The following is a 15,763-nucleotide window of genomic DNA, read 5'->3' on the forward strand; positions in this document are numbered from 1 at the left end:
GGTCCAGCTAATCCTATAATATTCCCTTTTTCCAAGTTGTGAAAGGAGTATATCCTAAGAGCAAATGAAAGTAGATGTTTAGTTTCTGCTTGATGAAGTCCCCATCATTGTATTCAGAGGGCATTCATCTGGTAGGTATATTCCTTAAATAGTGTTATAGAAGAACTCTTGGAATGTGCTGATCTTATTGTCCTTAGAGGCAACTGATTTGTGAAAACTAACTACAATGCAGCAGTGAACATAAGGTAAATAGCAGAAATGGGGCAATGTTAGAGATTGCTGCCCTAATTAATAGCTTTGGACATTTCTATTTAATTCAAGCAGGCTAGAATCTGCCTGTATGGTTGGAAGCTCTTGTAGGTAGGTGATAAATGCAGTTAGCAACACTTTTAAGTATCACTTTTTTTTTTTTAAAGTAGTTGTAGATGGACAGCATGACTTTATATTTCTATATGTGGTACCAAGGATCGAACCCAGTGTATCACACGTGCTAGGCAAGCAGCCTATCAGTGAGCTACAGCCTCAGCCCACATTTCAACCTTTAATGATATTTAACCTTTGCAGATCTAGAAAAATCAGGCAAAAACTGTTATGTTCCAGCTCTGTCCAAGAATCTCCTAGTGTGGGCTGAGATTGTGGCTCAGTGGTAGAGCACTTGCCTAGCATGTGTGAGGCACTGAGTTCAATTCTCAGTACCATATTAATAAAATAAAGATGTTGTGTCCATCTACAATTAAAAATATTTTTTAAAAATCTCCTAGTACTGATCTAGTCGGGGCTTAAGAAGAGGCATATGTCTCCAAAAGCTTGTTCTGCCCCAGAGCCCTGGTAGGTCCTTGAGAACCTTCCTATGCTGAATTTTAGAATATAAAAAAATGGATTTGTGGTTCTGCACATTTAATAACGTCGGCTTTTTAAGGGATAGTGATGGTCATTCCTATTAAATAGAAAGAGTTCTTCAACCAGTGGGTGATCTATATCATCTGGCTGCTTTCTGCCTTCTGTTAACCTTTGTCACTGCTACTTCTAGTATATAATCCCCAAAGTTGTCCTTTATCACACAGATCCTTGTTAAGTTAAAATACTATTGTCGATTTCTACATCTTTAGTTTCCAGGTCTTAAGGATTAGTTTAATTGGCTATTCTTCAAAAATAAAGGAAAAACTTGACCTAAAAGTTCTTACTAAAATAACATCCAACTTTAGAGCATTATTTATACAAATGCATTTTATTGTTTTAAACAGAAAAAAGAGGAAGCAGAAAATATTTGCATATAACAAATCCTAGCTTACAAATGTATTTTTTTTTTAAGTGGTGACACCTCTACCATTCAGGGATTTGTTTTGTTTTGTTTGCTTCACTGTGTCTTGAGCACTGTTGTTAGAGAAAAGCACATCTGGCATAAAGTGTAAAACCAGTGTCTCAACACCAGAAGAACTTGAAGAACAGAGATTTTTCTTATTTCTTCTAAGTAATCTTCAGTAAAACAAAAGGTGATCTTTGGCATAGATTCATACTTTAAAGGCATTAATATTGCATTTATATCAGGTAAGCAATTATACAAATATGCTGAGGGCCTTAAAATAATCTTTTATCAGTTAAAAGGAAATAGAGGTAGCCTGAGTGTGCAGGACCACCTTAAGACAAGTGCTATACATTTGATGGTGGGATCTAACACACATTGGGGGTGAAAGGAAAGCATATTTAGACAAAGGGTCTCACTCCTTTACTTTTTTCATTTGGGGTTGGGAAAGAAATATGGTTTACGTGCTGGAGAATGCTTCGGCAGCAGTGATAAGTGTTGGGGGGAGGGGAGGAAAAATTGCCTTTTAACTTTGCGTAATAGGAAATTTACTATGGTGATAATTAAATATTATGCTCATTATTTTCAATTATATTTAGGAGAGTATAAAGGGGCTTGGTTTAGTTGGTTGAAGGGAAGTAGGAATTCCAGGAGTATTTACCATTGATTTAGTCCCAGAAGCATTCAAATTCTAGTCTGCAAATACCACTCTCCCTTAGATAGAAGTGTCCTTTAACAGGATTGCCTTTTCATTAGACAATCTCAGAGGTCTAGTACTAATTCTTATGAACTGAATTTCAAAAGGATAAAAAGGATCTTTCGAAATTACATACAAACCGAAGTATAGTGACATATGCCTGTAGTCCCATCTATTCAAGAAGTCAAGACAGTAGTATCCCTTGAACCCAGGAGTTTGAGACCAGGCTTGGCAACATAGTGAGACTCCAATTTCCCAAAAAAGAAAAGAAAGAACACCTACATATATTTAAAAATCTTATTTAGGAAGGGTTTAGGGGAAGACTACAAAAGCCAGAACATGATTTGGTTAAAAATTAAATGCAGCATTTCAGCTTAAAAAAGAACAATAAAGAGCTAAGAATGAATGATAAGTCCTCAGCACAGACTTTGCAGGCAGTGACAAAGCATGGAACGCCTGGGCATGACCCCCTTGGGAAGATGGGCAGGGCCACACTCTGGCTACTCTGCCCCTCTAGTGACAGAGAGCACCAGGGCACACAGTGTATTCATGGGATGGTTACCTTGGCAGGCTGAGGACTGCCATGGGACAAGAAGTTTCCTTAGCACAGACATTGCTCAGAGGCATAATAAAGACAGAATCATGATTCTGTGATTTCCTCCTGATAGTGAAGTTTGCTAGTGTGTGGAAACTTGAATTAAATTGGAGAGAGGCAGGAAATGAATCCAGGCCTATATGTTGGGGTTCCCAAAGGCTACCTTTTCCTGCAGCAGCAAAGCTCACTTCTGAAAAGGACCCAGGTAGCACAACCCAGGGCAGGCGGGGTCAGCAGCAACATGGAAAGCCCAAACAATTTTTTGGAAGCAGAGAGATTTTCTTAACTGACTGGCTGGTGTAAAGGAAACAAGAGGGAAATGTCCCCTAGGGTGTCTGGCTAGTGTTTTCACTCTTAAATTCTGAGCTTATGTGAAGTCCATGGGCTAGAAACCCAGTCCACCTATTGAGACAGAGTATACATGAGTTTAACTGTGTTTGAGAATACAGAATTTATATGGAGACATATTTCAAAGTGTCCATGACAAAGAGTATAAATGGTTTGTAATGTGAAGAGACCCCATTCCTTTCTGATATGTCAGGCTGGGATGTAGCTTTCAACCCCCAGCAACTCCAGATGGCTTCTGGAACTCGGATTATTCTTCTTTTCAGTAGGGGTTTCCGTACCAGCCAGGTTTGGCTGGGTACCTACTGGTACCAGGGAGTCTTTCTGACCCAGCGCAGTGTAAATCCAGCATCTGTTCGAATTTTGATTGAAGCAGCTTCTGCTTCTCTTACAGTCTCCTTCACGGACTGCATGAGGTTCTGGGCATTGTGAACTAGCATCTCTGTGGCCTGTCAAGAAAGAAGAACTCTCCATTATAGTAGTCCCTGATGCAATCCTGTCTCCAAAATAGGGTTAAGCCAAGAATGGACTGCAACCATTCCCTGTACTCACTTTCATCAAAAAAAAAACTGATGGATTAGCTGTATTAACCAAAAAGGACCCCAAACTAGACCATCATGATCTTGTACTGTGCCTTCAGATGGCATATAGTCTGTACCTCTTGATCTTCAAGTGCATTCCTCCCCCTCCAGACTCTTGATATTTATCCCCTCTACCTGGAATAATCTTCCCCTACGTAAATGTTGGTTTCCCCTCCCATGTCCTTCAGATCTTTTAGTTCAACTGTCACCACAGTAAGGCCTTCCTTTCTCCCATTATTTTACATCACAAACCACCTCCCAACTTGCAATAGTCCTCACCTCCAATTCTTTCATTTTTTTCCATAGAATCCATCATCACTCATTGAAACATTTTAAGTTTTATCTAGATTATTGTGCTCTGAGATAGGTTGTTTGTCCATACAAAATTTAAGTTCCATAATGGAGGACAGATTTTTGTCATGTTTTTTGTTTGTTTTGTTGAGTTTTTTTGTTTTGCTTTTGTAACAGGGATTGAACCCAGGGGTGCTTAACCACTGAGCCACATCCCCAGCCCTTTTTCATATTTTATTTAGAGAGACAGGGTCTCACTGAGTTGCTTAGGGCGTCACTAAGTTGCTGGGGCTGTCTTTGAACTTGCAGTCCTCCTGCCTCAGTCTCCCAAGTCGCTGGGATTACAGGTGTGCGCCATCACACCCAGCCCTGGTTGTGTGTGTGTGTGTGTGTGTGTGTGTGTGTGCACGCGCACGCACTCACGTGTGGCACCAAGGATTGAACCCAAGGCCTTGCACATGCTAAGCAAGCACTGAGCTACATCCTCAGCCCCTTTTGTCAGTTTTTGTTCACAGTTGTTCTCCAGTTCTTGGCACATTAGGAGGCATTTCATAAATATTCAATTAATGAATAAACCAACCACCTGATCAATCTATGGAAATCCAAAGTTTATCTTCCAAACACAACGATATAGAAATGGAATGTTGCTACTCTGCTCACATAAGGTCAGAAACCTTAATGATTGTTTAGCTGAGTTATTCTTAACTATTTAAATGGAGGTTGTGGGTTCTCCCGAGAAAAATATTCATGTTAAATTTATGCATGAAACTTCAGAGGGATCACAGTTCTAGGAGAAATAACTATGGGCTTGAATTTCTGATTAGTAAATCTTTGCACTTATCAACAAAAGGACTTAAGAGCAGAGAGGTCTAGAGATTGCCATCCAAACTTTCATCCTGACAGAGTCAGGATGAAAACTCATGACTTCTCACTTATAGTCATGTATTTATTCCATTCTACCACACTGTCATTTTCTACCTTTTTTCCCTGGATTTTTTTTTTTGGGGGGGGGGGGCGGGGTGCGTGGGTTTAACTAGGAATTGAGTTCAGGAATGCTCTACTACTGAGCTACAACCCTGCCTCAGCCTCTCAAGTAGCTGGGATTACAGGCATATGCCACCACACCTGGACTACTAGACAGTTTAATGGAACAGAGTAGATATTCCCAAGACAAATTTTTGTTGGTTAAATGAATAAGACCTGAATCTCTCAAAACTTATCCTTATTTCTCCAATTTTTCCCACCTTTAGGCAGAAGAGATCACATGACAAGAAAACAGCCCAATGCCCAAATGCTACCTAGAATACATGAGAGTTAGGGGTGAAGATCCAGTTCCCTTGTTTTGGGAGAAGAGAAGGTTAGGTGAGAGCTGTTGGATTAGAATATGGTAGTGGAAGCAGCAATAATGAAACCAAGAAAAGTAGCCTTCTTGTATCTTCTACAGTGCTCCTACCCTCTGTTTTCTGGCCTAGAAACCTAAATTATTTGTGAGTTCTCCAAGAGAAAGGATTGTGTCTTTTTGTTCTGTTTTGCTTTTGATACTGGGGATTAGACCCAGGGATACTCTACCACTGAGCTACATGCCTAGCCTTTTTTGCTGTTTATTTTAACACAGAGTCTCACTGAGTTGCTGTGGGCCTTTGAGTTGCTGAGGCTGGCCCCAAATTTATAATCCTCCTACCTCAGCCTCCCAAACTGCTGGGATTACAGGCATGCGCCACCATGCCTGGCATCATGGTATCTCTTATTTTCTTAACTCCCAAACCACCTGATATATATTGCCTCATACTCCATGTATGAGCCCTGTCTGGGCAGTCCAACAAAGATGTATTCCTTATCAAAAGAAGAAAAGGGGAATGTGGCTCACAGCAGGATCTTCCAGAGGGGAAATAAGAGGAGGAAGGGGTGCTCAAATGAGGATGGATTTTTTTGTTTTGTTTTAGGTACTGGGGATTAAATCCAGAGGCATTCTATCAGAGCCATACCCCCAGCCCTTTTTATTTTGAGACAGGGTCTTAATAAATTGCTGAGGTTGGTCTTAAATCTTGCTATCCTCCTGCCTCAGCCTCCTGAGCTTCTGGGATTACAGGCACCCACCACCAATCCCAGCAAATGAGAGTTTTCTGAAAGATCTGGGCCACAGTTCCACAACGGAGAGAAACAGGACAAACTGTGAAGAAGAACCCTCCCCCCATCATTCTTTCTCTGTGAGAAGACTAAAGAAAATGCAAAAGAAGCACCACCTTGAGCTGTCACTTAAGTCTCAGAACAGGCCTAACCACCTCATACTCCTGCACACTCTGTATGATTCATTCCCCTAAGGCTGTAAAATCACCCTGAGAATGGAAGGCAGACAGTCTTCTCTCCAGCCAAAAAAAGACAGAGTGCGTGGGTGTGGACAGGCAGCAGAAGCCTTAAGAGAGCCAAGCCTTTTGTAGGAGGGAAAAGAACTGAGTAGAAGCCTAACTGGCACAGATTCGTGGTGCTACCTCAACCGTTTAACCTCCCTATGCCTCATTTTCCCATCTGCAAAGTAACACAAGTTGCCCAAGTGCTTTACTTTCAATCCCAAATTTCTTTTTTTTTAAATATATTTTTTAGTTGTAGATGGACACAATACCTTTATTTGATTTATTTACTTTGTATGTGGTGCTGAGGATCGAACTCGGTGCCTCACTCGTGCCAGGCAAGCACTGTACCACTGAACCACAATCCCAACCCCCCAGTCCCAAATTTCTGATGCAGCTCTATAACAAAAGACTCTCCTCCTGAGAAAGTGAGTCATAAGACTCCATCCCCCATGCCGAATATTTCATTCAGAGCTAAAATGTCTTTAAAACAGAATTAAAGTGAATAGCACAGAAGCTGCTAGCAAGAAACCAAAAGCCGCAAATACATACCTGCTCAGATTCCTCGTCACTGATGTTGGTCCGGCCCAGCATGGTGGCCTTTACAGTAGACAGGATTTTGAGCTGGGTGCTTATAGTTGGGATTCGCTCACATACCTAAAGAGAAAGTTTAATTTGGTACGTGTCCATATTTGTCTTGCCCACACGTTCCTCAAGGGGAGGACTTCCACTTCTTTACTTCCAGTGGCTAGCATGCAGAAGGCACTCAAATTACAACAAAACACTTTTTGTCTTCCTGAGGTTAGTCCAGTCCCTTTATACAGAAGCCAACACATTCACATTCTTTCCTTTGACTAAGAAATAAACTTTCTTGAGTCTGTCTTTCCCAAACTCACATGAATATTTCCCCTTTCTTCCATTTCCCTTGCTCACCCAGTTTTCTCTCTGCTGCTTCTCTCCCTCATTATCCTCATATTCCTCCCAACTCTCTCCACCCAACCTGCCAAACACACACCCTCTTTTCCCAGGTACCTGTAAGAGGTTGGTTCTAATCCGCTTATCTGTGCACTGCTTGGCAACTTCCTTGGCCAACCGAGTCACTTCATCTGAGGCCTTGGCAATGTCCTTGGCACACTGAATGAGTGCCCGCTTGGTACCACTGCCCCCTCTTACCAGCCGAGACATCTCAGCCATCAGCAGAGCCATGCGCTTGGCTGCTGCAATGATATCATTGCCCTAGAGAGAAGCAAACGCACAGTGTGAGCTCTGCCCACACTCTGCCAAGTTAAGGAAGGAGCAGAAAAACAGGAGAGGAGAGAGCCTGCTGCTCTAGCAGCCCTCTGGAAGGATGAGAAGAAGATTAAAAGGACGGTTCATGAATGATATGGATAGCACTGGAGAAACAGAGAAGGATGAGGCAGGGCACTTGATCAGAGACAGACAGAGAATCTCCTGACTGAAAAAGGAAGACCTGGATATAAGTCAGAAAGGGCAACATGTGCACTGCAGGCATAGCACTGAACAAGCACTTAAGCATCTCCAGGTTAATAGGGTCAATAAAATGGGGCCATGGCCAAGGAGTTGGTGAAACAGGCATTTTCATTCTGTAACAGGAGAAAAAGCAGTAGAACTGGCCAGAGAGGAAAAATACAGAGGAGCCGTTCCAGATGCTGAAATCATCCTCTTCATCCTTACCCTGGCTGCAAATAGCAGCCAAAATTCTCACTACTTCACTAGAATGTAAAACCTAAAGTAACTGTTCACAGCTGGTGAAAGGGGAGCATAATTTTCTGATCCAATCTGCTCTTGCGTTTCCTCAAGTGTCTCATTTGTCCTGTCAGCCTGAAATATAACATCATTTTAATCTTTCACATGTAAAAACATCAAGAATCAATTCTTCAGCCCCTTCAGTTAAAGTGAAGCCTCCAATTAATGGAATCTTCAGCTAAGAGGATGCTGGAGAAGGAATCAGAACCCCATTCTATTTAACAGCAGTTTATTTTAGATTTGGCATTTGGTTCACTAAAACCTTCACGGGTCATAATAAAGATATATACAAGTAATTTATTTTACGCCCATAAAACAACCTAAAATCACAGCAACTACATTATTTTCAAAAGGCCAGGCCCCACTCATTTCTCCCCTCTTGCTTTTCAATTTATAAACAATGCAGTGAGGCATATGCAAATCATGCCACTACAGGGTGCTCTGTGAGAGACTTCCACAGACACCATGAAATGGCTAATTGTTTATGTGGTAGGTGTGTGATGTCTCAGGCAGTAAACTGAGGTTGAAGAGAACATGTACAGGAAGAAGCCAGGAGGTGAGAGTATATTAGATGAGGCCCTCTGAACCACCTCTTCCAGCACAGACCTAGAATCATTCCAAATTTCAAGACTTTGGTTAGGAAATAGTGTAGCGTCAGGGTTAGTTGTTATCCATCACTCTTCAAACCTTTCTTCTTGCAACATGCCACCTTCAAAGGAAATAACGTGACCAGAAACAGAAACCCCATTCTAATTAATAGCAGTTTATTTTAGATTTGGCATTTGGTTCACTAAATCCCTTCTGTTGCTATCTATCCCTCCTCCCACTGAGAAACCTGAACAAGCAGTCAGTGACGTCCCTTCCCTGTGGGCTCCTATCAAGGCCAATATCTGCCACACAGGAAAGTGCAAGGGAGCAAGTAGTCCTCCCCACAGACCTTGCAATATAAAGCTGCTTCTCACCCTGATCAATATGCCTGAACCATCCATCAGTGAGCAGTCAGGGGCAGCAGGTAGGGGCCAAAGCTCAATGGTCAGGCCAGGGGACCTCTTAATGGTAGAGAATGGTTCCTGACCTAGAAGTCATTGAGAGGTGCATCCACAGCTTCTCAAGAGATTTAAAGTTGACCAAGGGCCACAAAGTTGGTAAGAAAAAGAATCCTTTCAAAAGTGACCCCATTTCTCTTCATCTCCCAAACATAAGTGCAATACAATTAATCTGGCATTAGCAGACCTACCAAACTTGTGAAGCCAGTCCTAACAACAAGGTGCAGACAAACAGATACCCACCCTGCTCAGACTCACAGGACCCGCACAGATCATGAGTGATGCAATGTGTCAAGGCTGCACATGGCCGGATGCATTTGGAGCAGTCCCCAATTGGGAGTGCTAATCAGTACCTTACTAGACCACTTGGTAGCTTCCCGATGCAAGGACTGAGCCGCGGCCAGAATGGGCTGGTTGACAGGCTGATTGGATGGCATTAACAGTAGCTCAGGTTCGTAATCGTCTTCCATGTCAGAGGGGACAGAGAACCCAACAGCATCAACCGCATCTGCCTCAGCTACAACTCCTATACCCACCTCAGCAGCTGGGATACCCGGCTTTGTCGATGGCGGGAAGGATGAGAAACAGGGATAGTGTTAGTACGAGCAGTAGGACTTGGGAAACTGAGTTTCAGCTAGTTTAGTAACCAAAGCTTGCCTAGGATGGGAAAGAAAATGGCATACTCCAGGAGCTAGAGGAACCAGGGTCCACAGAAGGGGGAACTCCAGCAGCATTCAGCCCAAGTCACCCTGTGGTGAAGGAAGAAAAGGGTCTTGCTCTACTAGCAAAGGGTTTCCAGAGATATTTATATTAAGAAAGCAAGTTACATTTTTTATACACTTAACTACTAAAATTAAACTTGACACATGTAATTCTCATGTCAGAACAATTTTGAGGAGCAAAACCCAATTGTAGTTTATTACCTTTAAAAGGAATTAGAAGGGAAAAGTAAATACAGCCATACAAGTTGCTTTGAACAGAAGAAAATGAACACTTTTCTGGATTGTATGGTCACAACATTGTTCTGGGACACAAGAAGTGACAGGTCAGCTCTGCAGCTAAAAGATCCAAAATTTAAAACGATATGTCAAAGGTAAGAAACACCAAACCAGGAAAGAGGTAGGAAATCAATGATGGATGAAGAGGATTCATTAAGTACCCCTCAATAGGTCCAGCTATAGGAACCTCAAGAAAATACCCTATCTGGATTGCAGGGAAAACCACGTGCGTGTGGGCACGCACGCGCACACGCGCGCGCACACACACACACACACACTCTCTCTCTCTCTCTCTCTCTCTCTCTCTCTCTCTCTCTCTCTCTCTCTCCCCCACCCCCCAAAGTCTTTAGAGAGAAAGCTTCCACAATATCTTATTACATCTGTTTCTAATACCAACCTCAAAAGCTTCTCCTTGAATACAACCTAAATCTCTCTCCTATTGCAAAATAGATTCTTTCATCTCAAACTTGACTTATCTAATTCACAGATTGGACAACACATGGACTTGACCAATGAATGAGGCTCAGCTCAGAAGACCCTCACAGGCGCCCAAAATGGGTGCCTATGAAAAGAATAGGGACCATGAGAGGAAGAACATGAATTTAGTAACAGAGGTGGGTACTGTAAGAGATCAAGGAAAGAGACGGGGGGATCAGATGCTGAAAAACAGGTTGAGGAGAAAAGAAAACAAAATGAATTGCTTCAATGAAGTCAAACCATTCACATGAAGGACAGTGACCACAGGTCCTATACATCAAAGATCTGTAACCAAAAGGAAGTAGGAGTTTGTATGGAATTATATTTGAAATTACTATCAATCTTTATACATAAAGTACCAATCAACTTATATATAAAATCTGTCTCACCAAAAGGTGAAAATTAAGTTGGAGGATTCAGAGCCAAAAAGGGGTTCAGGTACCATCTAAATCCTTTCACTTAAACTCTGTCTCAACAAGACTCAACCCCATTCTGTAGTGAGCAGAAAGGCTAACTCACTGCAGCTAGGGATGAGTGACAAAGTATAAAAAGACAGACAGATTGACACACACACAAATACATATTCCTCCCCAACACATACACCGTTCAAGTTGTTCCTGACTTCACATAACTCAAAGTCGGCAAACCCCTAATGCTTAAACCTCAGGAGACACTCAGACCTCAAGTTTTCTGGTCACAAATGGCAGAGTGGGGAAAATATGTAGGCCAGTACTGTCTGCCCCTTTTATGTTTTATCTTCATAATTTATTAATATTTTGTTTCACTGTACAATGTACCTAATTTAATGAAATTTCCATTTCCTTTGCGTAAAATCAACCCTCACTGTCACATTCCTCACTCTCTTTATACACAAAGGAATCTACCACACGGTCAACAGGTTATGCGTGCCCCAGTTGGAAAGCTATCATTATAAATAATTGCACAGATCAAGTCCAACACTTACAAAGTCTTCATTCCTTCTTAGAACCTGAGTGCACAGATAAGCATTTTGAAAAACATAGTTAAAAACCAAAGTTAAGGGCTAGGTGTAGATCAATGCTAAAGTGCTTGCCTAGCATGTACAAAGCCCTGAGTTCAATCCCCAGCACCACAAAAACAAAACAAAACAAAAACCAAGATTAATTTCCCAGCCATAAAAAAAAAAGAATAATAATCCAAGGTCAGCTACAGGTGTAGGCAGTCCCAGGGACTACATTCAATGTAAAAGTTAAAAGACAGAAGGATATGAAAAGAATAAAGGTAAGTAGATAGTGAAAATAAAGATCTAGGATTAAACTAGAAACAGTTTAAACTAAGAACTATATTTCATTGCTCTTATCTAGAAAAGCTACCACTCATTATCATATAGGAAGAAACAGGTAAGTTATTCATGGGGCATTACTGCTGCGGCATCCAAGTTTTCATCCCCCACATTAACATTTACACTGAGCTGGAATGAGCCTGGAGCTGTCTAGAGTTGAGAGGTAGAATGATTCTGAGAAAAACAAAGCACACGGCTTCTAACACCAATCTATCCGCTTCTAATGTGAATGCAAACATTTCATCTAGTTGTAGCACAGCCCACAAAAGACAGTTTGGTATTTGGAGATCCAACAATTAACAATGGAACATCTAAAAACATTTTAAAAGAAAGATAAGCAAATTCTAAAGACCCTAAATATCCAGGGTCAGTGCAGCTGACATTCTAATGGACAAAGAAGAAAGGAACCTTCTTCTCAAACCACAGGCATCCCAAATTTCATTTGAGCTGCAAGAAGGAGAAACTATCAAACACCAGAAATATCTCACTAAATCACAGGTAATGGCAGGAACATGCTATTGGCAACACAGGAACCAAAGCAGAGAGAGAGAGTAACTCCATCTGGACTCTTCTTCCTGGGCTTTGTGCATAGTTCTTCATCTTTTCTCAAAAGACATCCTTTCTTGACAAGAAAAGCTTCATTACTTACCTTGCTGGACCATTTTCGAGCTTCATCATGGAGCTGCCTGGCAGCCATCATCATTGGCTGATTAATCACCTCCCCGGCTTTCTGCTCAGGAAACTCTTCATCCTTTTCCTCTGGTGGTGGGGGCCTGGGTGGAGGGACCTCACCCTCAGGCAGAGGTGGTTTGGGAGGAGCAAGCTCATCTGTTAGCTAAGAAAGAGAATAAACAGGTTTGTAAGTAAAACCCTAGGAACTACTCCCCCTTAAGATTTTTTCCTTTCTTCTAAAAAGCATCTCTAGGAAAGCCACCCACATTGACTTCAAATAAGACCACCCACATTGAGCCACAGGGACCACCTGCTGCAATCTCAACAGAAGCATTTTTTTTTTCCCTCTACAAATAGCTAACAGTTACTGTGTTGGTCATATCCCAGAGGGGTATACACAACACTACGGGATCAAAAGGATTCTCAAAGATGATCCCCACATAAGATCGAAGTTCTGGGTTCTAGGTCAAGTTCTATGAAGGGGCAGCTGAAAGGCAAATAACTTCTCACTTAGGCCTTAGGTTCTTCATCTCTCAAATTACCTTTAAGATCCTAATTCCTTTTTTATAACCTTTTTAGTGAACCTACTTGTTGTTTTGTTTTTTAAATTAGAAGAACTTTTATTAATTTATTTTGTGGTGCTGGAGATTGAACCCTGGGCCTTGTGCATGCTAGGAAAGCATTCTACTACTGAGCCACAGCCCCAGTCCAAGATCCTGATTCTGAATGTCATGACTACCTAATGTCATGAATATCTCCCTCTGTCTGCCCCAACCACTCACCAAGAGCTCAGGTGTGGGGAGTGGAAAAAAATCAAAGAACTGTTGGAGATTAGGGAAGCAATATTTACTTCTCAGTTATGAGCACAATGATCCAATTCTGTCTTTGACCAACTTAACATATTCTACTGATATTAAATACGGGAAAATAAGTCAAAGAAATAAATTACTGTTTTGATAAATTATTCCCTATATCAAGGTATTCCCAATAATGTTAGTTGGAGTAAGTATCTAAATATAATCACTATTTCTATTTCTTGGATTTGTATTTGCAAGATATTGCCCATTGAACTTGCTGCTGAATCATGGATTCAAGGTACTTTGATATTCCTCGCCAGTATCAAATGATTTTAAACTAAGGTTTGATAAAACTTTTTTAGAAAAGCATATATTACTTTTTTCTAACAAGAAAAAATAACAGTCAAGTAAAGGAAGATTCTAAACACCATTAGCAATTGGGAACACATGAAATTTCCTCCTCACAAGCTGTGCAAGGATTTTACCATAGCTCACTACCTCATCATTCATTACATCCACACTTACCAAAGCCAGCTTCTCTGTTCCAGGCACACCCCATTACAAGAGGCCAATAGCACAGATACCTACCAACCCATATATAAGCACTGGATTTTGACTCTACTAAATTTGGGAATAAAAATCAAGATCAGCCTCTGACTTAAGTTCAAGTAAAAGCTAAACCAAGCCACTTGATTCTTAAAATCTAAAATACAGTTTACTTCTCTCTCGTTACATTCTCAACACCCTGCTGCTCAACACTCTCCATCTCTCTGAATTTACTTACTCGGAGCTGTTCAAGGTCAGGTGGAGGAGGTGGGAAGTCAGGTTCCTGAGGTTGGAAGGCTTCTCTGACCTTGGCCACAGCTCCCAGGATCCGATATCCAGAGTCCAGGAAGCTCTTTTGCAGGCCTAAACACAAGATACTCTCATTTTCAGCTGGGTAGGTCAGTGCCCCAAAGCACTGTCTGTCCAGCAGAAGAACTGGTTTCTATCAACAAAAGCTGAATGTGAAGCTGCCAGTAAGCATCATAGGCAGTGGCTAAAGGGGAAGGGAGGTAGGGTAAGTCAGATGCCCTGAGGCCTGAAAAGAGTAGGAAGTCTCACAAACCAGCTGTTCCTACAGTGTTCAGCGTGCCTGCTTACTGGACAACAAACAAGTAATCAAGAGATTCTTGGGCATGAACACTCTGGCCTCAGGTGGTACCCACCACCTCTCTGATGATGACACAGTCAAGAGTTATCTGCTCAATGCAGAATGTGGGACATGTCAGTTTCAGATTGGGCATACATTCCCCAGAGTACTTCCCACCTTTCTCCCTACTCCTTTGCTCTATTTGGCATTCAGCATGTTAGCCATTTATGCTGAGCTGGAATTCAGGAATCTTCAAAATATGAGAAACTCCAATTAGTGAACCAACTATGTCCTTTATGATGGTGGGTTAAGAACATCAGAAAGATTCTGCCTGAGTCAGGGGTGGATAAACCAGCGCTTCCTTTCCACTCTCTCACTGGATTCTACTCACAAATGAGAATAGAAATATTAGGTGTTGAAAACAGGAAGGAATTCAGATGATTCTAACCAAAGGAGTGGCTCCAATTACACTCTCCTTCAGTGATACTGAAAATATGATCAAAATTCAGCTGAAAAAAACCCAAGATTCTTTAGGGCCTAAGAGACGAGAGGTTAACTTTAGCCCTCCATATTTGACAGAAAAATAAAATGCTTTATAGAGAAAAATACATAAGAAGTTACAACAGTATTATATAAGCTTATAAAAATAAGCTTATATATTATATATATGGCAAACTGATTAGTCATCTTTTGAGAAATTTTCAAAATAATGATTGAACAGGGTTAAGAATTGTTTAGCCAGACAACATTAAGAAAGCATAGTGAAGCTGAACCAGTATATCTACACACCTGCCAATACTGCAGAGGTGTGGACAGAAAATGATTAGCCTAGTATTCTCAGACTAAGACTTTGTATGTGGCGGTTGTGAGGTGCACCTTATCTCACCACCATGCTTTGTTGCTTACCAGGGTCAGAAATGTTTCCAGCCACAGCCTTTGCATCCATCACCATAGGGGAGATTGTTTTGCTCAATTCATCAGAGGCAGCTTTCACAGCCTCACGGAACTTGGGATCCTCAGAGTTCTCCACCTCCCTCTTCGCCACCAGCAGGATTCGGTTGGCCCGACGAGCAATGCTTGTTGCCCCAGCAACCAGCATCTGAGGCTGAATGTTGGCCATGGCTACCTTACACTTGTCCAGATCTTTTTTAATTGCTTCTTCAGAAGCATCCAACAGAGATTTGGTATCAATGGCTTCGTCCACCAGCCCTGTCAAGAGACCAAAAATGGAATTTAATTTCTGTTTTAGAAGAATAAGAGACTCCAAAATATTCATTTCTATTTGTTTCTCATGATAAACTACAATACTCTCTCTTTCAGCTAAAAGTTATCCCTACACAACCATAAGCTTCCAGGTAAACACCACTGAAGAAAAAAGTGAAGACACAGGTAG

The 15,763-nt window shown here is 41.5% G+C and overlaps 1 protein-coding gene across 2 annotated transcripts in view; it reads right to left on the bottom strand.

The window, feature by feature from the left end:
- Positions 1–1,209: 1,209 nt before the first annotated feature.
- The window catches only part of Vcl (vinculin), a 110,283-nt gene continuing 95,729 nt past the window's right edge, over positions 1,210–15,763 (bottom strand). The window contains exons 16-22 of one of the 2 annotated variants that reach the window (XM_005325893.5): positions 15,277–15,579; positions 14,023–14,147; positions 12,419–12,604; positions 9,327–9,530; positions 7,193–7,396; positions 6,713–6,817; positions 1,210–3,389 (exon numbers count right to left, since the gene is read on the bottom strand). In XM_005325893.5, the coding sequence (XP_005325950.1) occupies positions 3,243–3,389; positions 6,713–6,817; positions 7,193–7,396; positions 9,327–9,530; positions 12,419–12,604; positions 14,023–14,147; positions 15,277–15,579 (1,274 nt within the window). In that variant the 3' untranslated portion in view covers positions 1,210–3,242. The remainder of the gene's footprint in view (positions 3,390–6,712; positions 6,818–7,192; positions 7,397–9,326; positions 9,531–12,418; positions 12,605–14,022; positions 14,148–15,276; positions 15,580–15,763) is intronic. The other variant, XM_005325894.5, reaches the window with a different exon arrangement.

The sequence above is a fragment of the Ictidomys tridecemlineatus genome, chromosome 1 (genome assembly GCF_052094955.1).
Source record: "Ictidomys tridecemlineatus isolate mIctTri1 chromosome 1, mIctTri1.hap1, whole genome shotgun sequence".
NCBI classification, from domain to species: domain Eukaryota; kingdom Metazoa; phylum Chordata; class Mammalia; order Rodentia; family Sciuridae; genus Ictidomys; species Ictidomys tridecemlineatus.